Raw genomic sequence first — 23,875 nt, 5'->3', positions numbered from 1 at the left:
CACCGGGCAGCTAAAAATTAACCCCCCTTTCCCATCACGCAAGCCTCAGGGGCAGGATATGCTGCACCATCGCCTCCCGCCTACAGAGGGGACACTCAGGCTTCTCCCTCACCCAGTCCCCAATACACGTCCAGCAAAACACATGCCCGCACTGCGTCGCGGACGGGTCCTTCAGCTCCTCCAGACACAGCGTGCACTTCCGCTGCGCTGCGCCCGCAATGTACCCCATCACCTTGTCATCGCTCAGATCATACCGCGCCTCGCCCGCCGCCACCACAGGCGTGTGCGTGACCGCGGCGATATCAACCTTCGCCCCGCCGGCCCCGTTCCCGCCGGGCGTGCCCGTCTCGGAGAGCAGCACGGCCGTGTTCGCCGCGTACGCGTTCGAATCGAGCGACACGTCGACATGGCCCGCGGCCAGGGCGCGCTCGCGGGCGGCGCGGGAGGTGGAGAAGTCGGAGATCGTGGCGCGGATGTGCAGGTAGGATTGCACGGCGAGCTGGGCCACTAAGAGCACGCCGAGGACCTCGTAGCCTGCGCGGTCGGGGGAGTCGGGGACTTTGCGGGTGAAGACGTAGCGAAAGCCGAGGAGGCGCTTGGCGAGCTCGTAGTAGGTGCCGGTGAAGTAGAAGACGGCGAGGGTGGCGGCGTGGAGGGGCGCGGCGGAGGTGAGGCTGGGGAGGTTGGCGAGGATGTAGGCGGCGAGCTTTTGGCGGGTCGTGCCTGGTGTTTGGGGCTGGCCCTTGGGGAGGGAGGATTGCAGGACGGCGCGGATGCGGGCGCGCACGGAGGGGAGGAGGCGGCCGAGGGCGTAGGGGAGGAGGACGGAGGTGGCGATGTAGGAGGCGCGGCGGGGGAGGGCGGGCAGCTCGGCGGCGGAGGGGTTGCTGGGGGGCACGTGGAGCTGGACGAGGTCGCAGTACTCCTCGCCGAGGGTGCGGTTGCCGGGCAGGGTGGTGAGGGCGAGGTAGAGGGTGTCGGCGAGGAGGCGGTGGAGGGAGGTTGCGGAGTGGGCGGAGCGGGCGCCGAGGAGCAGGCGGTGGAGGGAGGTGAGGGTGTTGGAGAGGTGGCCTTTGTAGTAGGCGTCTTTCTGGTGGGCGCGGATGATGTCGGGCGCGGAGGCGTAGGGGTATGGCGAGGAGGGGAGCGTCGGGTGTTGTGGTTGTTCGGGGGAGGACGACATTATGAATGGTGATTGCGCATTGCGCGCGCGCGAGGCAGGGCGCGGGTTTGTTGTTTGTCTAGTTGTGGTGTCTTTGCCCTCGGTGATCTAGTTGAAATGGTAGAGAGGTGTGGCGCGGCGTCGGGGGATCGTATTGAGTAAGGTCGTGATGGGGGTATCGTGGAGGTGATGGTGTTGAGATGCGCAGCGTCGTTTTTGGTGGTTGGAGATTTGAGCCGAGGCGCTGCGACAGCTGCCGGGGCTCGCTGGAGCTCGGCCGGCAATTGTCAGCATGTGTGGTGCATGGCCCGGCGCCCAGCAGCCTTGATGGCGGGGATTGATCCTGACAGGGATCAGGACTACCACTTACAAGCCGTGGAATGTCACCCGAAATGTTTTGTTGACGGTGGGATGAACACGCGGTTCAACGTGCGTCATTGAATAGTGAGATTTATGAATCCTGCTCGTGCTCGTAATTGCCAAAATCGCGCATGCCCTTCTGACTTTGTCGGAGGCAGCAGTTCATACGGGTGACGGGGGAAGATGTTAGCGTCTGGGTGGAGGAACGCGCATGCGCACTAACATGCGATACCGGGGTGAGGGGTTTGATAAGATGCGCCGCTGAGTCTCTGAAGCCAACTGACCCGTAATGCCGAAACTGCTCCGTCAAGCTCTCCGGTTCAGAACGTTTTGTGTTTGAGCTTGAAAGAACAGATCCGATTTCTCTCTCCGTTTAAACGGCGCAGCCGACTCTCAAGTTTTTCTACAACTCACAGAAGCGCTCGACTTTCTGGTTTTGGATGAGTCATCTGCTCTCAAGGCAGTGTACGTAACTTCCTCACTTCAACATATATTGAGGAGCATCCGGGACGAGACTGCAACTCTTGAGGCAAGTCATTCCACAAACCCTTTCGAATATCAGACAACTAATTGAAACATAGACTTGAACAAAAATAATCAACATGGGCCACCTCGTCACGGTAGCGACATGTTCGCTCAACCAGTGGGCTCTGGACGTGAGTCTCTACCCCTCATCACGAGTTGTCGACGATGCTAACTCTGCAATTCTAGTGGGAAGGCAACACTGCTCGCATTATTGAGAGTATCCAAAAGGCCAAGGCCGCCGGAGCCCGACTTCGTGTCGGTCCTGTGAGTCACTTGTATCTCTCAGCTTAGCAAACGACTCCTTCAGTCTTTGGAAAGTATATGCGAAGTTTCAACCAACTGACATCAACCCAGGAACTCGAAATCTGCGGCTATGGCTGCCTCGACCACCTTCTCGAGCAGGACCTCTACCTGCACTGCTTCGAGATGCTCCGCCGCATCCTCCTCGACGAGTCCTGCCACGACATCCTCCTCGACATCGGCATGCCCGTCCAGCACCGCAACCAGCGCTTCAACTGCCGCGTCCTCTGCCTCAACGGCAAGATCCTCATGATCCGCCCCAAGATGTGGCTCGCCAACGACGGCAACTACCGCGAGATGCGCCACTTCACCCCGTGGATGCACCCGCGCACCACCGAGCAGTACCACCTGCCGCGCATCCTGCAGGACATCCAGGGCGCCACGCACGTCGTCTTCGGCGACGCCGTCGTCTCGACCCCGGACACCTGCTTCGGCGCCGAGACCTGCGAGGAGCTCTTCACCCCCAAAGCCCCGCACATCGCCATGTCCCTCGACGGCGTCGAGATCATCACCAACAGCAGCGGCTCCCACTTCACCCTGCAGAAGCTCGACACCCGCCTGCAGCTCATCATGGAAGCCACGCGCAAGAACGGCGGCATCTACCTGTATGCCAACCAGCAGGGCTGCGACGGGGATAGGCTGTACTACGACGGCTCGGCCATGATTCTGGTCAACGGCGATGTTGTGGCGCAGGGGTCGCAGTTCAGCTTGAACGACGTCGAGGTCGTCACTGCGACGGTGGACTTGGAGGAGGTGCGGGCGTACCGCTCTGCGATCTCTCGTGGTCTGCAGGCTGCGCGGTCTGATGCCAAGTACGAGAGGATCCAGACTTCTTTCGAGCTGAGCTCCGAGGACGACGATGCGGATGTTGAGAAGCGTCCTTCACCTCCTATTAAGCCCAAGTTCTACTCTGTCGAGGAGGAGATTGCGCAGTGTGCTGGATGCTATCTTTGGGATGTAAGAGTACCGGCATCTCTTTTATGTGCGAAGCTGACAGCTCACAGTATCTCCGTCGGTCTGGAACAGCAGGATATCTCGTTCCACTCAGTGGTGGTATCGACTCCTGCGCAACCGCAAGTATGTCTCTTTGAACCCCTATCCCAACACCAACTAACCCATTGTAGCAATCGTATTTTCCATGTGCCGCATCGTGATGAAGGCTGTCGAAGAGGGCAACGACCAGGTAATCGAAGACGTAAAGCGCATCGCCAAGTACGAAGGCGACGGTGTTCTCCCCAAGACGCCACAGGCCCTCTGCAACCAGGTCTTCTCAACCATCTACATGGGCATGAGGGAACAGAGCTCTGCCGAGACTCGCGGACGTGCAAAGGACCTCGCCGAAGCCATTGGAAGCTACCACATCAACCTCGACATCGACGAGATCTACCAGGCGCAGAAGAACCTCCTCAAAGCCACAAACAACTTCGAGCCCAAGTTCAAGGTCGAAGGCGGCACCGTCCAGGAGAACCTGATGCTGCAGTGCCTCCAGGCGAGAATTCGTATGGTGACGGCGTACGAGTACGGACAGATTCTTCCCACTGCCAGAGGCCGCCCTGGTGGTGGTGGCTTGCTCGTTTTGGGCAGTGCCAACGTCGGCGAGTCTTTGAGAGGATACTTCACCAAGTAAGCGATTCATAAAACGTAAGCACTGACGTTGATGTACTAATATTCACATAGATACGATTGCTCCAGTAAGAATGCCCATCCTTGAGCCTCTCAGGGAGGCTTTGGGTGCTAACCCGCGCAAATCGCTGAATACGCGGGTCCCGCCCCTGACAAAAACACACACTGACACACACCCTTACAGGCGCCGACATTAACCCCATCGGGTCCATCGACAAGTCCGACCTCAAGCGCTTCATCGCCTGGGCCGAGAAGGACTTTGGCATCCCGTGTCTCCACGACTTCCTCACGGCGGTCCCGACTGCGGAACTTGTGAGTCCCAATCTTTCCTCCCACTTCCCTCACACCGAGGCTGCCTCCCCCCATACCTGTACAGAGGAGCAGTTCCCACTCACACGCACCCCCGTAGGAACCCATCTCGGAGACTTACGTCCAGAGCGATGAGGTCGACATGGGCATGACATACCCGGAGCTCACCATCATGGGCCGCCTCCGCAAGGTGAATAAGCTGGGCCCCTATGGCATGTTCCAGCGCCTCGTCCACGACTGGGACGAGCGCCGCGAGCGTGCGCCGGATGATGAGGCACCGCTTTACAACCCGAGACAGACGGCCGAGAAGGTCAAGAAGTTCTTCCACTTTTACGCAATCAACCGTGAGTCTCATCCGCACATTCCATCATAAAACAAGTTACTAATGACGACGGGAACAGGACACAAGATGACGACGCTCACTCCATCCTTACACTGCAACGACTACTGTAAGTCCTTTTCGTATCGTCCAATCGGGTCAAGAGCATTTCCGCTGACGTTCCAACCCCCAAAAATAGCCCCCGACGACAACAGATTTGACCTCCGCCCGTTCCTCTACCCTCCCTTCTGGAAGAGCTGGAGTTTCAAGAAGATTGACATGGAGCTGGAGAAGATTGAAAAGAGGCAGGCCAAGAAGAAGGCGGCGGCGACGGCGTAAGTGTATAGACTAAGCCCGCGGGTCCCACTTCCCGCATAGAAGTTCGGACTGTATGTACATAGAGTGGAACTCTCTCAACTCTGTGATTGCGCCGTAGAGGTTGTAGTAGATCGGTACTCTAATTGGACCCGAATACCGAAAAGAAGTCGGCCCCGAACCGCGGCACAGTGCCTCAGTGATGGAGCTCGCTTCTGTCAATTGTCTTTTTCTAGAACGCGCGTAAGGGTAGGCTGCAATTAGTCTAAGTCGACGTTGATCTCAACTTTACGCTCCCACATTCCGCCTAACCTAACCATTCCTTGTCGTCAATTTACCCCAGTTTTGAGGCTGTAGTGTGCTGTTGTGTAGTGTATGTAAAAAAACAAAGTGACCGGGATGTAGGGCGCGGGAAGTAAGGGGTGTAAAAAAGCTTACGACTTCAGATCCAACGTCGATCTAAGGATGAGCAGAAAAAAACTCCCCGTGAACCAATCAACTTGCGCACAATGTAAGCCTGTAATGCCACGGATTCCGCGGGGTGGCCAGGATTGATATTAAACACCAGAAAAACCCACGATCTGATGAGAATTTGCGGCGTGGTGGTTGGCTCGCATTTGCCCCAGATTCGCTTCGTGGCAGTGTAATCTGGGGCAAATGCGAACCAACCACAACCGACTCGTTTGACGTTTTCGGGACATTGTTGACGACGTGAATGCCTCTTTTGACGATATTCATAGGATGTCAAAAGCTTTAGCCTCGACTGCCAAGACTTTTAAGATCCACGGGAAGGTGTTTGCTTGTTTCTCGATGTGGCGTTCGTCCGGATGGGCAATCCACTTGACGAGAAAGAATGGATGAACCTCTGGGATTCTAGAGCATGAAGGGACGCAGTCGGTGACGACGACGGGTGACGCATAGCGGGATGAAGACGTCAGGCGAAGGGGCGCTGCAGTTTTTTTTTTCCCTTTCGTGATAGAGGAGGAAAGGGGTGGATGGATAGGAGAGCGGAGGCTCCGATGATGAAGATGGAAAGGGCCAAAAGAATCACTTATAAGAAGATGATGATTCCAGCCTCGAAAGGAATCTTGAAAGGGAGATCACCAAGCCAGTCTGGATCAACAAGACCTCAGCCTAGCAAACACTCTCATTCAACAAAATACTCTCCCACAATCTTTACAACACCAAGAAACAACATCTTCACCACTCTTTCCAACAAGATGCATTCCTCCGTCCTCCTTCTCCTGACTTCGGTCATGCTCGGCGCCGCCCACCCGGGCCACCACGAGGAGTCCCACCCGGCGCTCCTCGCCGCCCGCCACGAGCACCACGGCCTCGCCCGCCGCGGCCTCGAGAACTGCGTCAACACCAAGGTCTACCGCGACCTCCAGGCCCGCGCCATGGTCCGCCGTGCCCAGACGATCGACTACCACCGCGCCATCCGCAAGGCCAAGCGCGACGTCGACTCCGCCGGCACCGGCCACAACCAGACCTCGCTCCACGTCGGCATCGACACGTCCACCCCGTCCACCGACATCTTCGGCTCCAACCACACCTGCATCCTCAATCCGGAGGGCGAGATCGGCCCCTTCTGGGTCAAGGGCGAGCACATCCGCTCCGACCTCCGCGATGGCGAGCCCGGCGTCGACGTCGTCCTCGACGGCCAGTTCATCGACGTCGAGACCTGCGAGCCCATCACCGACCTCTACTGGGACCTATGGAACTGCAACGCCACGGGTATCTACTCGGGCGTCCAGGAGAGCTCCAACGGCAACGGCGACGACGCCTCCAACCTCAACAAGACGGCCCTCCGCGGCGTCCAGAAGACCGACAACGACGGCGTCGTCCAGTTCACCACCATCTTCCCGGGCCACTACTCCGGCCGCGCCACCCACCACCACATGGTCGCGTTCCTCGACGCCACCGTCCTGCCCAACAACACCCTCTCCTCCACCCACGCCGCCCACATCGGCCAGCTCTTCTGGGACCAGGACCTCGTCGAGGCCGTCGAGGCCCTCGCCCCCTACAACACCAACACCGTCGACATCACCCTCAACAGCGATGACCACGTCGTCGGCGACGAGCTTGGCAGCAACGCCGACTCCGACCCCTTCTTCCAGTACGCCTACCTCGGTGACGACGTTGCTGAGGGCATCTTCGGCTGGATCACCATCGGCATCAACCGCACCGCCAGCTACGACACCAGCTACAGCTTCGAGTACACCTCCTCCGGCGGCGTCGCCGTCGAGAACTCCGGCTCCGGCGGTGTCGGCGGCGATGCTCCCAGCGGCGCCCCCAGCGGCACCGGTTTCCCTAGCGGCTCCGGAGCTCCTCCTGCTGCCACCTCCACCTCTGCTTAAAAAGGGGCTTCGTGTGAGTGTGAGTGTGTAGGGGTGCTCCGGTGATGGAGCTCAGCACGAATGCGTCGGTGATACAGACGTATGTGCATGAGATATGAGGACTTATCAACCACCGCGCGTCGGCTTCGGACGTGCTTTCGGTTGCATATTTTACAGGATTGAAAAAGCCATTATGCGTCGGCGCGGACGTATTTGGCTTCATGATGATCAAGATACCCATACCCTGTTTTTTCAAGCGTTTCCTTACTCCTTTTTCCTATGTATAGAGATATTTCAATACAAAATCCTGCTAGGGAGTTTCATATACATGATTCGAAAAGCCCTCGTGAACGTCATGTTTCTCGGCTGTTGGCGCGATCATAGAAGTGGTCAAACTCCTCCATTCTTTCAACCAAGGTTGAGCAAAGGTGACTCACGCTTAGAGGGTCTAAAACGAGCAATGAATTCGCCCTACTTTATGCCATTGTGAGCTAGTGCTTACCAAAGTGTCTAAACAGCATATATAAACAGGGTCCAGATACCGGGTGAGATTAATGTGGCCCTTTTGCGGGGAGTCTGCGTCGAATTTACGTGGTCCCAATAGAGGTGTCGACATTCACCCTTGACGTTTGATGCAACGGCTCTACAAACTTCTCATTCTCTAAGGAAAAAAAAGAAAAAAAATGGCAAGAGATTTATGACACATCACGAAAGACCCGCATACTGCTTATTTTACAAGCCTCGTTGTCTTTCGTCCAAATTGTCTCGTATGGATGGAACCACTGTTAAGTGTAACAGGACGGAGTCATCAGCGCCATGCAGGTCAGTGATCTAACAGTTTCATTTTCTCTTTTGAGGTCTTGTCCTGAAAGGCATCATGCAGGTAAGTGATCCGACGGCAATATTTTCTCTTTCTGGAAACTCGGTGTCCTGAAGTGGATTATCGATGCAGCAGGCTGGGTGCTGAAGTGGAAGTTGCTCCACAACGTCTATCTCTGTTGGCTCCGATATCAGCCGTTCCATCTCCAGCCCGGACTTCAAAATGTGGTCATCATCTCTTCTTCTTTCCATATGACCAAGGTAAATGCCAGACTCAGACTTCAAGATTGACTTAACATGAACGAAGTACCAGACCTTCGAGTGTTTTGGGTTGAGCCCCATCACGAGGCCTTACAATGTCTTGTCTGCAAAGGCCCCTTCATTCACGACGCTCTGGTCCGGACTTTCAGGGTGTCTTCTAGACGTACTGAGCTCGGTTCTCACCAAAGGTTCAGCAGAGTGGTCCATTTACCTCTCGGAGTTGATATCTTACTGTTCGACCGACACCTGCAATGCGTCCTAGGCGCAAAAGTCCCCATGTTAGCAGTCTCCCACGTCTGGAGTCCAAAGATATCGGCTATACAGCAGCAACCTAGCCTGTCACCTCAGCCCCCAGAAGTGAGGCACCTCGCAATCGAGAACCCGGTCCAAGTTTTCCTCAGTATCGAGAGAGACCCACAGTTTCCTGCGAACTCAGAGCTCTGGCACGACTACATCAGCGTTCCTCAATGGACAGACCAGCTGAAAAGTCGCATCCTCTTGGTCATCCATAGAATCTTCGAAGAAGCCCAGACGACTATCATACACTTTGACGGTCTTACTCCGGCAGTTGTCGACAAGCTACATCATGGAACGACCTCCCAGGAACGCCTCAGGGGCCTGACTGCAGTATGCAATGAGAAATGGTTCACGCGTATGTGGACTGCCATGGAGTTCGTACGCAGCCGATTAGTCAGGATGATGACGGGCGACTTTCAACTTGTGGAAGGTAACACCGGAGACGACCCCGCCTTTTTGAGAACGCTACAAGAAGTCTGGCAAAGGGAAGCCAAGGCCTACGACGGCAACGTGTGGGCTTTGGAGGGCAGCGTCGGAATGCGAACCTCGGAAAACCTCGTGCCCTGGAATCTAGGGCCGTTACAGCAGGTTAGATCCCTTCGTCGAACGAATTTCGCAATGGCATTCGCCCTGTTGTCGAAACGAGGCTGTCGAGACAAGATGGACTTCTTGCATGGTCTTCGTGGCATAACTCAGAGCAGCTATCAAGAGCCCCCTGAACCAAACTTCCGCCGAGGGTATCTTCATGTCGCTTGGCTTTGCATCCTCGCGGGGGACTACAGCCCCCTTCTAATGACACCAAAACTATCGATGCCCGATCCACCCGATAGACCGAGCATGTTTCAATGCTACAATGACGTGTGGACTTGGGGTATGGGTGAATTGATCTCACCCCCAGCCCATATACCCAAGATCTCTATCGACAGCCAGCACGAGGATACCATCTGCGCCAGGCTCCAATCAATCGGCGTCGTCAGCATGCTTTCTGAAGTGCCATAGTGCTCTGAGATTGATCAGTTTGCCGCTTGCGCCGAAATGACCCTGGCGCAAACAGGCCCCGATCTGAACGACTTCGTCGCCACACTCGGAACTAGGCTGTTTGGAGAAGACACGAACACCATGATTCAGCACATCAACAGTCAAGGCATTGCCAAAGACCTCGAAAACATGCTCATGAATCACTATGTCTGCAGATCATGGCGTCCAGACTGGCGGGTGGACTCCCTCGGCCTCTCAGGGACAGACGCAATCATGTGGCTTGCTGACGCCTTGTACCTCAATAACATTGTGGACGGATTTACGCAGAGTCGTCTAGGGCAGATGTTTACGCACGCCGGTACGGTCCACAACAAGCGGAACTCGTCCAAAATCATATCCGTAACTTGCACATACTGCCACAAAACGTCTCTCTTCCGCGCGGGGGTCTACGCGCCTGCGAATGAGGTTCGGCTCGCGCGAGCGTGGAGGATTCCTGGGCTTCAGTACCAAATGGCACTCAAAGACGGGATGGCGGTGCTCGAAAAGGATGGTCGTATTCTTGGTAGGATGATATGGGCTACGCCTACGTGTGAATGCGTGGAAATGGAGATGGTGGAGTTGAGGATGCCAGACTTGCCCAACCCACAACCATACAACTCCACAGGCTAGTCTTAAGTCAATGTCACTTTTTAACAAACGATTTCGACTGAGTTACGTCTTCCGTCATCGTTTGCTTTCTTAACAGTCGAATATGAATGAAAATACGTCTTACTTCGTCAGGGCTGAAAAGCCGGGGCCGCTGATGGTGTGCTGATTGAGACGTAGAGGATGAATAAAACCGCTGGACTTGCTGTCTATTTAGTACTCACTGACAACGGCAGACTGATTGAATGGCCAAAGAAATAAAAATATGGTTTCCCACGATATAATCAGCCGGGCCACCTCTCTTTCTCGAATACGTATTGTCCACGTTTAATAGTCTAAGCCTAAAAGATTGCGTCTTAGACGTGGTGTAAATTCGTCATCCCTATAGCCCAGCACTTATGGTCTCTTTCGCTTCAGCAAGCTCACAAATACCTCTGTGCGATGTGAAGAGAGTTCTTTGTTAAAAATATGCATGATAATGGCGGGAGATCAATAGTAATGTGCTATCACATGAGTATCAACATAATGTTGTGAATGTGAAGCTGGTTGAGTTGTTTTCCCTACGTTCACAGCAAAAAAATCAAAACCAGCGATGAAAACTTTTCCTTGTTGATAATTGACTATGGGTTTTCCATGAACGGTGGATCCCCTCAGCCATTATTTGTGGTCGACATGCAGAGCATGCAGGGAAGAGAATAAATCAATTTGGGCTGGCCGAGTGACTCATTCTTTTCAATAACAAAGTGGCGTGGTGGTCTAGTCTTCGCCCGCCGAACCTCTTCAACCCACAACGGCGCCCCGATCAACCGAACGCCCGGGCCCGAAGCGCAGAACAGCACTCGGGGCCCGGAATTCGCGGAGCTCCGTGAGCGGAAGATGGCATCAGATGAAGTTTGTTGAGATCGACGAACAAAAATTGGCAATTCATATAACTCGCCGATTATTCACAATAACTTCAATAACATCAGCAGCAACTGTCGCTTCAGGACTTCATTCTTTCATAGGTTTGCCTCGATACACGACTCGTTCTCGCTGCTGTCCACTCACTCGCTCACTCCAACGGAGAATTCAATCCTTCACCTCCAAGACTTCGCGTTTTGATTTCCTGATTACAATGAGAGTCGACAAAGAGCAGATCACGAGCTTCATGCTCACCCTCGGATTGATGCAGGATCAGATAACCCAGATCTATCAGCGTGCCCAGGTCAGCAACAACTACACCGAGGAGCTTCTGAGTGCTCTGTATCCAGCCAACGTCTTCTTGCCCGCGACTACCGATTATCCTACCTGGATTGACAAGTACTTGTGAGTATATCCCCTGTCCATTCTCCCTGTCCTCTTTCAGGCCTTGAAGCTCCGTATCCTTTTACTGACTCCTAAAAGCGGCTCCCGGCCGCGCCTAAACGCGTCCGCTGTCTTCACCCCGGAGACCACTGAGCAAGTGTCTTCTGCTGTGCAGATCCTGGAATTTTTTCAGAGAAAGTTTGCTATTCGCGGACTAGGATTTACTTCACATCCTGGAATGGCGGGCATTGAGGACGGTGTGCTCATTGCTTTGGAGAAGATGAACGCCATCTCAGTCAGCCCGTCGAAGGAAGTCGTCAGTCTCGGTCCCGGCAACAACTGGGGCCGGGTCTATGAGACTCTCGAGAGTCAAGGCCTTGCAGCTACTGGAGGAGAGCTGGCAGTCGTCGGCATATCTGGGCTCTTGATTGGAAGTACGTGTTTCCCCCCTTTCCCCTTTTCTACTCTTTCAACCCCTGTTTCCCCCTTCCTTAGGTCTCCACATCCAGTGAAAGCTGTCTTGGAGCAAGAAACGATAAATTCTAATCAAGCTGTGTAGACGGCTTCTCCCAATTTCTCAGCAGCCGCGGGTTTTCCAGCGCCGATGTGGCCAACTTTGAGGTCGTTCTCGCTGGTGGGAAAGTTGTCAACGCCAACGCCACGGAGAATGAGGATCTTTGGTGGGCTCTCAAGGGCGGCTCGAACAACTTTGGCATCGTCACACGCTTCGACATGAATACCTTTCCCCTTCCGAACGGCGTCTGGTCCGGCACTCTGTCCTACAACCAGAGCCAAGCGGATGCCGCCCTCGAATCCTTTTACGACATGCAGACTGGCCCCCTCCTCGATGATCCGCACCTTACGGTTACCTGTCTGGAGATGATCATACCTGCGATCGGCCTCACCACAATCGACCTGGCCACGTCCACGGACAAGACCAACTTCACTGGATCCTACCCGGCTGCCATCAAGCCTCTCCTGGATGCTGAGCCGATCTCAACCAACATGTCCCGGAAGACTCTCACTACGTTGGCCACTCAGGATGTGACGCCAGAGTTCCTGAGCGTCTACACGAAACGGTAAGCAAACGGGTTAGAATGTTTGCGTGCAACATCGGCTGACCAGTCACTCTCTCACAGCATCAACCGTGCAAACGTAAATGTCAAGGCCGACAAGGAATTGTACAAGGAGATCTCCACATTGCTGTTCACCCACTATGGGTCCTCCGCCCTCGAGGAGCACACCATCGGTCTGTCATGGAACCCCGTCACACCCCATACTGTGCGCGAAACGAACAGGAAAGGAGGTAACCCGGCCGGTTGGCAAGAGATTAACCAGAACTGTCAGTACATTCTTTCACCAGCGTGGTCTTCCGAAGTAGAGTCTTATGAAGCATGTGCTGACCAGAAGCCAGCTATCAACCTGAGGACTAACTGGGCCAACTCCGCCGACGATGCGGCAGCTATCCAGATGGACGATGCCTTTGTGGCCAAGATCACAGAGCTCGCCCGCAAGCGGAATGCTCTGATGCCGAATCAGTGGCTCAACAACGCCGCGGAAAATGTCGATGTCATGAAGAGCTACGGGGAGGATAACTTCGAGAGACTGAGATCTGTGTCTGACAAGTATGATGCTGAGAAGACTTTCCAGCGACTCTGTCCTGGAGGTTATAAGCTTGGGATGTCTGAAATATCAGGATGGTCTCCTTTGAAGCTCGAGCTTTCATAAGTTCTGTGCCCGAGCCGGGATACTCACACCCTTTGGTGTTCGCGGCAATTGATTCCTTTCTCTGACAATAAGAAAGGTATGGAGAGGGGGGGGATCATCGTACTATTAGGCAGATTATATTACCTTTCTTGTATTCCAGCAGTATCCTGATAATCCGAATATTAATTCTTCTCAATACTTGTGTTATCGCCGATTATAGCAGCACCCGGGAGTCCAGCGCCGATGAGGGACATTTCGTGCTCACTATGCTCGGAAGCCGTTGTTGCAGTTATGAAACAACCACGAGATTATCATCTCAACGTAGGACCTGCCTCAAAGCATAGACATACTCACGAGATGATAGGTCCCTTTTCCCATTGCTAGTGCTGCATTCATTGCAATACACACTGGCGCGTTTTGGGGTGGCCTCTTCGTAGAGGATGCTGCGACCATTTCTGAGACGTTGCTTTTACACTAGCAGTAATGTGCCAACGGCTATCTTGATTCATGAGAATTGATATGTCTTCCATCATTCGGTGAAAACTTTCCCATATCAGTTATCTAAGTATTGCTCCCAAAACCTATATCTGTATCTCGGAGGAAGTCCATCCCGGCCTCGTTATTCTGGAACCAAGACTCCAGCTCAACTTCGTTGCCAACACGGAACAAAGGCTGTGTTGTAGAAGTTCTACGTTGTGTTGTATCGTTATCTCTTGCTCCGTCTGCTTCCATACTATCAATCAAGTCGGTACCAAACCAAGGCGCGTCGCTAGCCAGATAACGTTGGCCATCATTCTCCTGCCCAGGCGGCGCGATGCCCAAAGCCTCCAGGAACCAATCCATCTCGGGACCAGCCTTTCTTTGGCCATTCTGAGGATGTGCGGCGCAGAGTTCCAGATAGCGAACGGCAATGCCGTGAAGAGTGTGAAACAGGTGGAAAGCCTTAAACGCAGCCTCGGAAACTTGGGCGGCATTTTGGATAGAGCAGGAAAAGTCCCCGAGGCGGTCAAGGTCCGTTTGGTCTTGCGTCTCAATGACGTGGCAAAACATGACAATATACGGCACGAACGGGGCGAATAAAAGGGACCTGTGCTACTCAGTACTTTTCCCGCTTCTAGGCAACACGTGGATAAATAAGCACGTGAAGAGATAAATATTACATACCACTGGAAATATGCCGGGAAATAAGTATTACCGCTTTTCTTGATGATGCCGACACATTGCCTATGCTTTTCTAGAGAAGATCGCGCAGCAACAACACAGTCGAGACTAAAGGTTGGAGTTGAACCTGGAGGCCGTGGCGCGGCTCGATGGACCATGGTGAGCAGAGACAGACGCAACGTCTCATCTGATGCGGCGTAAAAGTCGATCAGATCTTCTCCGGCCTTAGTTTTTGATTCTTGTATCCATTTTCTCTGCGGTAGAAATCAGCCGCAAGGCACCTGAATGATTTTGGATTTCGACTTACATTGGTTTCCTGGGTTGCTTTCTCCAGTTCTCCCAGGTCGGATACAAGGCGCTGAACCCGAGCTTGCCGCACATCATCAGGCTGAATGACGGAATCCGGGCCGTAAAGCATCTCGTATATGTTCCCTTGGCAACGCGCTGTCTCTACCCATAACACAAAGTAAGCCATGGCAGGCTGCTGATGGAAATCAGTAACAGATGGTCTGCTTGTCGTAATAGTCCACTCTGGAATCGTCGAGGCGCGGCCAAGACGAAGCGACAAGCTTTTGTCAATGAAGTAGGTGCTCCAAAATAGGAGCTTTTTTAACCGTACATCTTCTTCATTTCCGTTATCGACCGATGCAGCTCGATGATAGCCGAGCGATTGGCACAGCTCTGACGCCTTGGAAGACAGAGACCAAGCCAAGAAGGGTTTCGAGAGCTCAATCGAGTGGGTAGCCTACGAAGCGGTTAGTCAAACACGTTCCTGTCTGCGCTGAAACTGCTTACCCCGAAGACAAGAGCAATAATTGTTTTCGATGTTGCAGGAAGGTGCAGTGGCAGACCAGAGAGTGCAGTCTCGAGATGCGCGCGACATAGGTTAGCATGCTTGAGGCATCTCTCCTTCTCTTCTCCGGAAACAATATTGCTGTAGTCTTTAAAGATGGAATGAAGCCCGGCGGTGACGATGATGAAGTCTGTTTCAGTGTACTGCTCCGAAAAGTAGACCTCTAGACATGTTTTTGAAAACTGTTGCATGGGAAGATACTCGTATATCCAGCCAGTCCCGGCAAGGCGTTGAGCTATTCGATCCCGTGTGAGCCTTGCCTGACATCGGACTTTGTGAGACGTCTTGGAGGAGAACACTCACATTCAGCAACACGAATCACCGCAACAGTCTCTTGAATAGGCGGGAGCTCACACCCGTGGAAGCTTGGCCGGTGAACAAGCCTGGCATGAGGATACACTGATTCGTCTGTGACAGCATGTTGTTTATACGAAGAGACAATCTGAGAGAGCACTTTGAGATTCTCTTGCAACTCTCCACCAGGATTCGTACACGATGGGGATTCTCCGCGAGCGACCTTCTGCATAAAGTCGTCTGCGAAGGTAAACTGAGCAGCTAATGATGACTCTCCCTCCATCACCGACGAGGCTTCAAGTCCAGCGTCGGCTGGAAGAGTTCCCGGGCTACCACCTGTAGATGAAAGGGATGCGTGAGCAGTCTGCTCCGCATTGAGTGGGAGTGTCTGTAGCAGACCCACGACTTGTTCTAGTCGACGGTCAATTTGGTCAATCTTCTTCTCGCTAGAGAGAGTGACAACGACTGCGTCAGCACGCTTACGAGTTTGTGAGCAAGCCTGGGAGAATCTTACTATTGTGAAGTCAAGAGAATCCGGGTTTTCTTTTCACGCGGCTTCAGCTTGTCGGTATAGGTACATGGGGTATTACTGCTGGAACAGTGGCTACAGGGCTGCTCTCTATCGCAACGAATCTATGACAAAATATTAGCCTATCATGAACAGGTAATGACCGGTTCAGATGTTGGTGGAACGTGACACTCAATTCAAAAATGTTCCACGAAAGGACATCAGCATACCTTACGACTCCGGCAAGTATCGCACTGCTAGTGAGTTAGCCGGGACGAGCAACGCAGACGTCTCCTGCATCGATGGAGAGCCACTAACAGATCGTTGGAACGTAGTTGGTGTAGAGTTCGACGTCACCCCCACGGGTTCGCATCCGTCTTCAGTCTCCATAATCAGATAGCGAAGCTGGCTGCATGGAGACAAAGGTTGATTCCGGTCTCCGGGGGTTGACGGGCGCGGTCGAGCCAGGGCAAATGAATGGTCAATTTTGCTGATTGAATGTTACCGAAGACCCTCACAAGAAATCCTCCCCCCGTTCCGTCCCTTCTCTATGACCACCGCAGTGTTTGTGTGGTGTGGCAGTGAAACGCCGGTGACTCAGGCCGTGCGGGCCCCGGGTCCCGGGGGTCCGCAAGTTCCGGCCCCCGAGCCGGTTTGGTCGCGATAATCACAGTAGACCATGTGTGCCAACATATAATAATTCCGGGTCCTTGGACTAAAAGGAGACTTCTCAACATGCATGTAGATGCATTCTGTTTTCATTAGAAATGAGTATTCTTCCAATTACGCATATCTTGATCGATCCATCACCAGAGTGGACTGTGTCTATCAGTTCTGGCCAAATCCGCGATGATACCACGAACACCACAGCATTGAGAACGGCGTCTCTTTCACCTTCTACAAAATTGAATGCATGGTATTTTGCTTAAGAGCTTCCCTATGCGAGACAATGAACAAGTCGACGGCCGCATGCCCTTATCCTCGTATGCAAGCCCTCTGTTGACCTTGACATCAGATGGACATAGCAACAAGTGATTTTGAAAGCTTCGAACTTCGCGTTACCTCTCCTCATGCCGCAACAGCCTCCACTCCCTTCCTCGCCGCCCTCTCAACAAACTCCGCCGTCTCCGCGGTCCTCGACAAGAACGGCGAATGCGACGTCTCCTTGAACGTGACCTTCAGCGCGTCCGGACCCAGCGCCTGCGACATCATCTCCTGCGCGAAGAACGGGATCGCGTGGTCGTCCTCGCATGCGATGTACGCGCAGGGAATGTCGTGCCACGGCTCATAGGTCACGCGCTCCTCGAACGCCTTGACGGTCTGGTGCTTGAGCATGCCGACGCACTTTGAGGTGATCTCGGGCGAGACGTCTTGGTAGAAGACTTGCTCGGGGTTGTTCACGAAGATCTTGCCGTCCTGCGGTTTTTGGTGTTTAGGATGACGAATACGTTTGCCCCTATTAGAGAGGGTACAGCAACTCACCTCGATTCTCATCCATGGCTGAGTCTCGTTCCTTGTCAGATCCCATACACCGGTTCCAGTCGGCGCCACGAAGGCGGCAACGTACACGAATACGATGACGCCACCGGCCTTGCCCTCCGCGGCACGCTGCTTGTACCCGAGGCCCTTGACAGCCTGGGCGCCCACGATACCGCCGTATGAGTGTGCCACTACGACGACCTGCCTCCCCTGGTCTGCCAGCTCCTCAATAACAGCGTGAGCGGAAGCCGCGTCGTCGAACATGCCCTTTGTGGGAGGCTCGGCGCCGACGGAAACGTTCGTTGTGGTCCTAGTCTCCCACCCCCTCTGGTGGAGTTCGGTCTGGAAGACTTCAAAGGACTCGGGGGAGTGCCATGCTCCCGGCGTGAGTACTATGACTGGCTTGGAAGACATTGCTCAAGTCAGGGCTGAACAAGTCTTGATCAAGTGGCTTGAATTGGGTAGAAGGTTAGAGAATGGCGGTTTGTGAAACGGACGAAGAACTTGGTGAGATACAATATCTCCTAACATGAAGGCCACTCAAATATATCTGAACTCATGCAGCTTCGATATCCGATCTTGCCAATGAACGTTGGGGACTTTTGACAAGTGTACCGTACCTGACCCATCATCGTGGGTACAGTCAGACGAGCCGTCAGCGCTTTACCAAAGTGGTGCCTTGAAGAGGATCCAGCTCGTTGCCCAACAAATGAGAAAACACCTGGATTCTTCAACCGTACGCAGGAAAGCTTGCCAGACCCCATTGAGGGGTTTTCTGCCCTTGGCTGTTGGTTCTGAGGTTGTCTCCATTGCGGGGCGATATCTGCAGGACTTCGGACTTTTGCGAGTCGCGTGTTCTGGGTGGAGTGATGGGCTGACGCCAGTTCACCGCGAGTCTTGTCTGTAGGAAGAGGTAGTGAAGGGTTTGGGAATAGGCCAGAAGCCATTCGTCCTGATAAGCATGTCTGAAGTCAGGATTAGGCAGGCCAGAAGGACAAATGGCTACGTATGCATGAGACAAACATGGGCCAGCCGTTTAGGGCTGACGGCAACAGCCAAGCCTCAGGGTCAAGTTCTCGGACTAAGTTATATTGTGTTGACAAATGCTGGCCGTGAACCGCTTCTTCGCAAATGATTTGTCAACAAAATATAAGTTAGTCCGAGAACATGACCCTGTGACTGGATATCATCACTCCTGCCACCCAGGAATAAGATCAGTCCAATGCCCCTCGCAAATACCATCATGCGATGCTAAATGGAGTATTCACCCTTGCTTTTCCAAAGCTTTTGTGACCGAGAAAGTGTGACATGCATAATACTACACGAATTGTCGAAATATGAATGCCGAAACGGCGTTGCTTGACTGGTGTTACGTTTTAGGCATGTTGGCTTCAATAATCCCCGTCATGCCTGTATAAAATACCTCCATCCCAGTATGCTTCTCATCAATGACAACGAATGCAATCGTCCTTTGAATATGGGCTTGAAAGTAGCATAGTCCTTATCTCAGACTCTGATTACAAGCTGTGACCAGATCTCAAGGCAATCCCCCATCTTGCAAGCTTCAGCAAGGGCTATTCCATCCGTATAATTTAACAACCACAACAGAGGAGAACGGCCGACGACGTTGTGGACCTGGTTGCCGCGGCTGGGAACTCTACGAAGCAAAACAAGGCGACCCTCTTAATGAAAAGAAAAAAGCATGGACAGCGAGCATGCGCATTGGCTCACAAAGATTGAAATTTGGTAGCTCTCAGCTTGATCTCCCTCTATATAGTCTTTGAGCGCCAAATTGATTGACGCAAGCCATCCCGGATGAAAACCACCCTTCTCAAATCTTTCAACGCCAAGAAAACATTCTTTCAGTTAATCTGCTTGCATCCAAGCGAGCCAAACGCCTGACAACCTACACTGAGCGCTTACCACCTCGTATACTTCCTGTGAACCGCAGATCATGACCTCTTCTATTTCTTCGTCTTACTGATATTTATCTCATCTTCCCCAACTCTCAAATTCAATCCCTTCGTCCTACTGACGGGCAAACTTGCCATCATCAGAATCCATGCTGTGATTATGCCATTCGTATAATCCATAAACAACAGGAGAGGAAATGGGCGGTGGTCTGATTGACGCTGATGAGTAACTTCCATTTCCACACTTTCTGTGAGCCAGCTTAGCACTGTGGATATGTGACCTGCTCAACAATGGATCAGATATCTGGCATTATGTTTTTGAATAGAAATGACTACTTCCTCACCTTTTAAATAGTTTCCGAGGCCAACACTGATGCGAAACACCATCGATAAAAGCCACCATCCGTCCTGCCATCTCCCAACACCGGAACAAATGCATCATCGGGGGCATTCTTGGGTCGCGTCAAGACGAAGCAAAAGCCAGACACCCACCTGAGCAAGCAGAATTATCAGGAGAGTGATGTTCAGTATATGCTCATTTGTCGTCCGCCCCTGGCCTGCGTAGTCTATCCCGCGCTTATTCACACCAAGTCATCTAACTGCTTGAAAGGATGTAGCTGCCAAAAACCTTGTCAAAGCAGGACGCCATGTCTTCCAGGGCAGGAAATACTCAAACTGCACTCAAGGCAACATACATGTAAGCTAAAGCAACATCCGCTTGGTGCGGACAACTTCGTTTGGGCGCCTTGAGCTTTGCAAATGAGGTTAACACATCTGTGCGCGAACAGTTCTTGATCAACCAAGGGTAAATGAAAATACAAAGAATCCATATATGTAGACTCTGGTAGGGTGGGAGAAAGGAGACAGCATCTTGTCACACACAGAAGCAATCACAGCATGGCGTCAACATCAATCACAGCATTTAAAAAACTTTTTCTTCGTAACTGAACATCAATTTACCCGCAAACCGTAATGCAAAGTGGAGGGCGTAACGCGCAAGAGGTATATAAATCCCAACCCGAGGGATGTCCCAAAGTTTCATTTCATTGTGAACCCAGAAAAACCTTTTACAACTCGTCGTGACCGTCCTCCTTAGCCTCCTTGGTCTCCTTAGCCTTCTCGGCCTTCTCAGACTCAGTGGCGGCAGGGGCGGCCTGGCTCTCCTCGGCACCCTCCTCCTTGACGGAGACCTCGGCCTTGTACTTGCCGTTCTCCTTGATGAACTCAATGAGGTCCTCAACAGAGCGGGAGCCAGAGTAGGTGACGGCGTCCTTCTTGGCACCGGCGGGGTAGAGCTTGATGGTGGGGAAGCCCTGGATCTCATCAGGGACGTCGTTGGCGGTAGCGTCAACCTTGGCGATGACAACCTTGTCCTTGTACTCAGACTTGGCGTAGAGCTCACCAAGCTGGTCGTACTTGGGGGCCAGAGCCTTGCAGTGACCGCACCAGGGGGCGTAGAACTCGATCAGGACATCCTTCTTGTCATCAAGGACAACGTCCTCGTAGTTCTTGGCGACAACAATGGTGACGGGGCCGTCCTGGGACTCGGGGACGGGCTCAGACTTGATGCTGGGCTCGACCTTGCCGCTGGAGAACTCCTCGACGAACTTGGCGATGTCGTCGTGGGTGATCTTCTTGTCCTGGTCGAAGGGGAACTTCTGGTTCTTGACGGTCTCCTGGATGGCGAAAGAGGGGAACTTGTCGGTCTTGAGGTTCAGGTTGCCGGCATGGGCACCGAAAGCCTTGGCGTCAATGGTGGCGAAGTTGATCTTGCCGCGGTACTTCTCGGCGATGGGCTTCAGCTCCTTACCAAGCTCCTCACGCTCCTCGGGGGTCTCGGCGAAGATGTAGGCCAGGGGAATGCCGGCGGACATGTAGCCGGAGTAGGTCTCGGGGCCGACCTCGCCGATGAGGGGAGTGGCGGCGGTCTGGGCGAAGCTCTCAATGGCCTCGGCGTCGAACTTCTCAGTGAAGGTGGCCTTGCCCTCGTCGAAAGATTTGTAGAGGACGATAGCAGGGGCCTTGACGCCCTCAGCCTCGGCAACAGCAGCGTCGTTGACGCCACCGAAGAGGTAGGTGTCACGGTGCTTCTCAGCGACCTTGGTGAAGGTCTCGTTGGAGGCCTTGTCGGAGGCGTCGATGTAGGCGACGAGGACAACCTTGTCGGCGGTCTTGAACTCCTCGAGGGTGTCCTTGGTCAGGATGGAGACGGCAGGCAGGGACTGCTTGACCATGTAGGAGGTGATGGCAGCAGCCTTGCGCTGGCCGGAGTAGGGAGAGATGCTCTCAGGGCCACGGAAGACCTTGAGGGTGGGGTAGCCCTCAACGCCGTACTCCTGGCAGAGGTCGGCCTCCTCAGTGCAGTCAACCTTGACGAGCTTGATGTTCTTCTCCTTGAGGGAGGTGGCAGCCTCCTCGTACTCGGGGGCGAGGGCCTTGCAGTGACCGCACCAGGGAGCGAAGACTGGAAGACGAGAGTCAGTTCATGCTGGATCGCAAGCATTTTGGATCGCGGGCTACTCACACTCAGCAAGAACCAGGTCGTTGGTCTTGATGAAGTCGTTGAAGTCGTCCTTCTTCAACTGAGTGACATCGCTGGCGGAAACCGCGGCGGCGGCGGCCAAGAGGCCGAAGGCAACACGCTTGCAGAACATTTTGACCCTGAAGCAGGAATTGTCAGTATTCCGTAAAGTGAAACGACGAAGCTCAAAATGTCGCTGGTGAAGATTTTTGCGGGGCGTGGCGGGAGGGAGAAGGCGGTCGGCGGCAGCTTTCACGATAGCTGTCCTTTGCGACCGTTTGGTGAAGGTGGAGGTGGTGGGAGCTTCAAACGTCGAGCTCGATATGGAGAGTGAGATGGGATTGGGAGAGCTGCTTACCTTTCTTGACCTGAAGAAAATGAACAGTGAGGAAGGAAAAATTCACGCTTGAGAGGGAGGCGGACAAGTCGGGCTCCAGAAGGGTGTGAATGGGAAGAGGTTCTGTCTTAAGTAGGAAGTAGAGGGAAGAGCCAGCTGGAGGTTTTCTGGTCAAGATTTCGGACCATGGATTTCCAAAGGGCAATTGAGAACAGGTGTCCCTTTTTCCAGGAACCGCCGTCAGCTCATGCGTTCACTAAGGCGGCGGCGGTTGTCTGTGTGGGTTAGCGGATTGGGGGACACCTTGACTTAACACCCCTCTAGCGGTGGGCGCATGTATCCGGAAGTACCGACACGAGTCATTTTTGCGTTGAGATACAAATTGGGGGCGGGCAGCTACTTACCCCAATCCACAGGCAGCCCGTGCTCTGTGGTGCTTCTCCCTCCGTCGTGAGGGGCAAATCGGCCACTCACCCCTCCACTCCCTTCCTCTTTCTGCACGCCGTTCAGGTAAGGCAGGTACTCCCCCACCGTTCGGCGGCCTGGAAGCAACTTACGGTGAATTGATAATCAACCAACCACTCTGACCCAGGCGTAACGTACACGGCAAGGTGAGGAAGGAAATATCCAACCCAATGCTTCAAATAGGCTACGGCTAGACACCTGCCTAAGGTAGCTGCGTTGGAGGCGAGTGCCTGGCCTGGGCTGTGAAGACCACGGCCGTTGCTGAACCAGGTCGGGTATCCGTAAGCTCGGCATATTATTTTCAGTCTTCCGTGCCTGTCCCTTGCTCGCCTTGTCTGTCTCCGGTCCGTCTGCCTTACGAGGTGTCGGTGGGGAGAAGTCCAAGTTCAAATTGATTGCCAATCATATTCAAGTCGAGTCAAAATGATTGCTTGCTTGACCCAGAGGCAAACGCTCGAACCTGTACTATGCGGGCGGCCATTGCGATTGCCATGCCATGCCATTGACTGTTGGTAGTTGCACCCCTATTCTGCACATTCCGACTTGCGTCTGGGCGGTCCTCTGAGACAATCATCGTTGGATGGCACAGCTTCCCCTCAGCCCGTCCCATCTTTTCCATGTCTTTCTGCCCCCAGCCCAGGCCAACCGTGGTCCAACGCGCGCGTGCTTTGTCAACGGTGGGTGGCGGCCATTCTGATATCAATAATTGGTCTCATGCTTTCTCCTCTGTCTGCGCCTTTTCGCGTTCCGCGCCTGGTGGTAACTGAATTGGTCATCCATATCCAGATGTGGCCAACAATGGCTGACCTGCCCAGAGACTCTTGGGGGTAAGGTTTTCGCTTCCTGAGGTGAGGACACAGTTCCATGTTCTCACCGGCTGCAAAGGTCTGCGGTCGCCGCTCCGTGCTTCCTTCACGGTTCCATCCTGCCACCACAAGGTGCACCCATGGACCCATTCTCTCGCCTTAGGATCCTGTCCCCACCACCCGCCAAGCTGCCCTGCCGGCTCGCGATCCAGCGGCAATGCTACCGTGGAGGCTGATCACTAACCAGATCTGGTCTCTGTCGGTAGCATCTTTTTTGGCGCTTCGCTCACTGTCC

General features: G+C 53.7%; 6 protein-coding genes across 6 annotated transcripts; 3 read left to right on the top strand and 3 right to left on the bottom strand.

Annotated features, from left to right (window-relative positions):
• Positions 1–34: 34 nt before the first annotated feature.
• COL26b_001965 (uncharacterized protein) lies at positions 35–1,183 on the bottom strand (the record flags this gene model as incomplete). Its single annotated transcript, XM_053174901.1, has 1 exon — positions 35–1,183. The coding sequence occupies one exon, from the start codon at positions 1,181–1,183 to the stop codon at positions 35–37; it is 1,149 nt and encodes a 382-aa protein (XP_053041196.1).
• Positions 1,184–2,124: 941 nt separating this feature from the next.
• COL26b_001964 (uncharacterized protein) lies at positions 2,125–4,937 on the top strand (the record flags this gene model as incomplete). The annotated part of the gene is made up of 9 exons (XM_053174900.1): positions 2,125–2,178; positions 2,234–2,311; positions 2,402–3,304; positions 3,352–3,424; positions 3,472–3,970; positions 4,025–4,038; positions 4,155–4,282; positions 4,380–4,623; positions 4,798–4,937. 9 exons carry the CDS (start codon positions 2,125–2,127, stop codon positions 4,935–4,937), a joined length of 2,133 nt encoding a protein of 710 aa, XP_053041195.1.
• Positions 4,938–6,133: 1,196 nt separating this feature from the next.
• Positions 6,134–7,273, top strand: COL26b_001963 (uncharacterized protein; the record flags this gene model as incomplete). The annotated part of the gene is made up of 1 exon (XM_053174899.1): positions 6,134–7,273. One exon carries the CDS (start codon positions 6,134–6,136, stop codon positions 7,271–7,273), a length of 1,140 nt encoding a protein of 379 aa, XP_053041194.1.
• Positions 7,274–11,366: 4,093 nt separating this feature from the next.
• On the top strand, positions 11,367–13,264 carry COL26b_001962 (uncharacterized protein; the record flags this gene model as incomplete). Its single annotated transcript, XM_053174898.1, has 4 exons — positions 11,367–11,557; positions 11,636–11,970; positions 12,096–12,615; positions 12,676–13,264. The coding sequence occupies 4 exons, from the start codon at positions 11,367–11,369 to the stop codon at positions 13,262–13,264; spliced, it is 1,635 nt and encodes a 544-aa protein (XP_053041193.1).
• Positions 13,265–17,127: 3,863 nt separating this feature from the next.
• On the bottom strand, positions 17,128–17,952 carry COL26b_001961 (uncharacterized protein; the record flags this gene model as incomplete). Its single annotated transcript, XM_053174897.1, has 2 exons — positions 17,128–17,475; positions 17,542–17,952. 2 exons carry the CDS (start codon positions 17,950–17,952, stop codon positions 17,128–17,130), a joined length of 759 nt encoding a protein of 252 aa, XP_053041192.1.
• A 2,566-nt stretch (positions 17,953–20,518) lies between these two features.
• On the bottom strand, positions 20,519–22,105 carry COL26b_001960 (uncharacterized protein; the record flags this gene model as incomplete). Its single annotated transcript, XM_053174896.1, has 2 exons — positions 20,519–21,915; positions 21,976–22,105. The coding sequence occupies 2 exons, from the start codon at positions 22,103–22,105 to the stop codon at positions 20,519–20,521; spliced, it is 1,527 nt and encodes a 508-aa protein (XP_053041191.1).
• Positions 22,106–23,875: the final 1,770 nt, after the last annotated feature.

Source organism: Colletotrichum chrysophilum (assembly GCF_026319265.1).
Source record: "Colletotrichum chrysophilum strain AFK26 chromosome Unknown scaffold_9, whole genome shotgun sequence".
Taxonomy (NCBI): Eukaryota; Fungi; Ascomycota; class Sordariomycetes; order Glomerellales; family Glomerellaceae; genus Colletotrichum; species Colletotrichum chrysophilum.
This window is presented reverse-complemented; position numbering and strand designations above follow the sequence as displayed.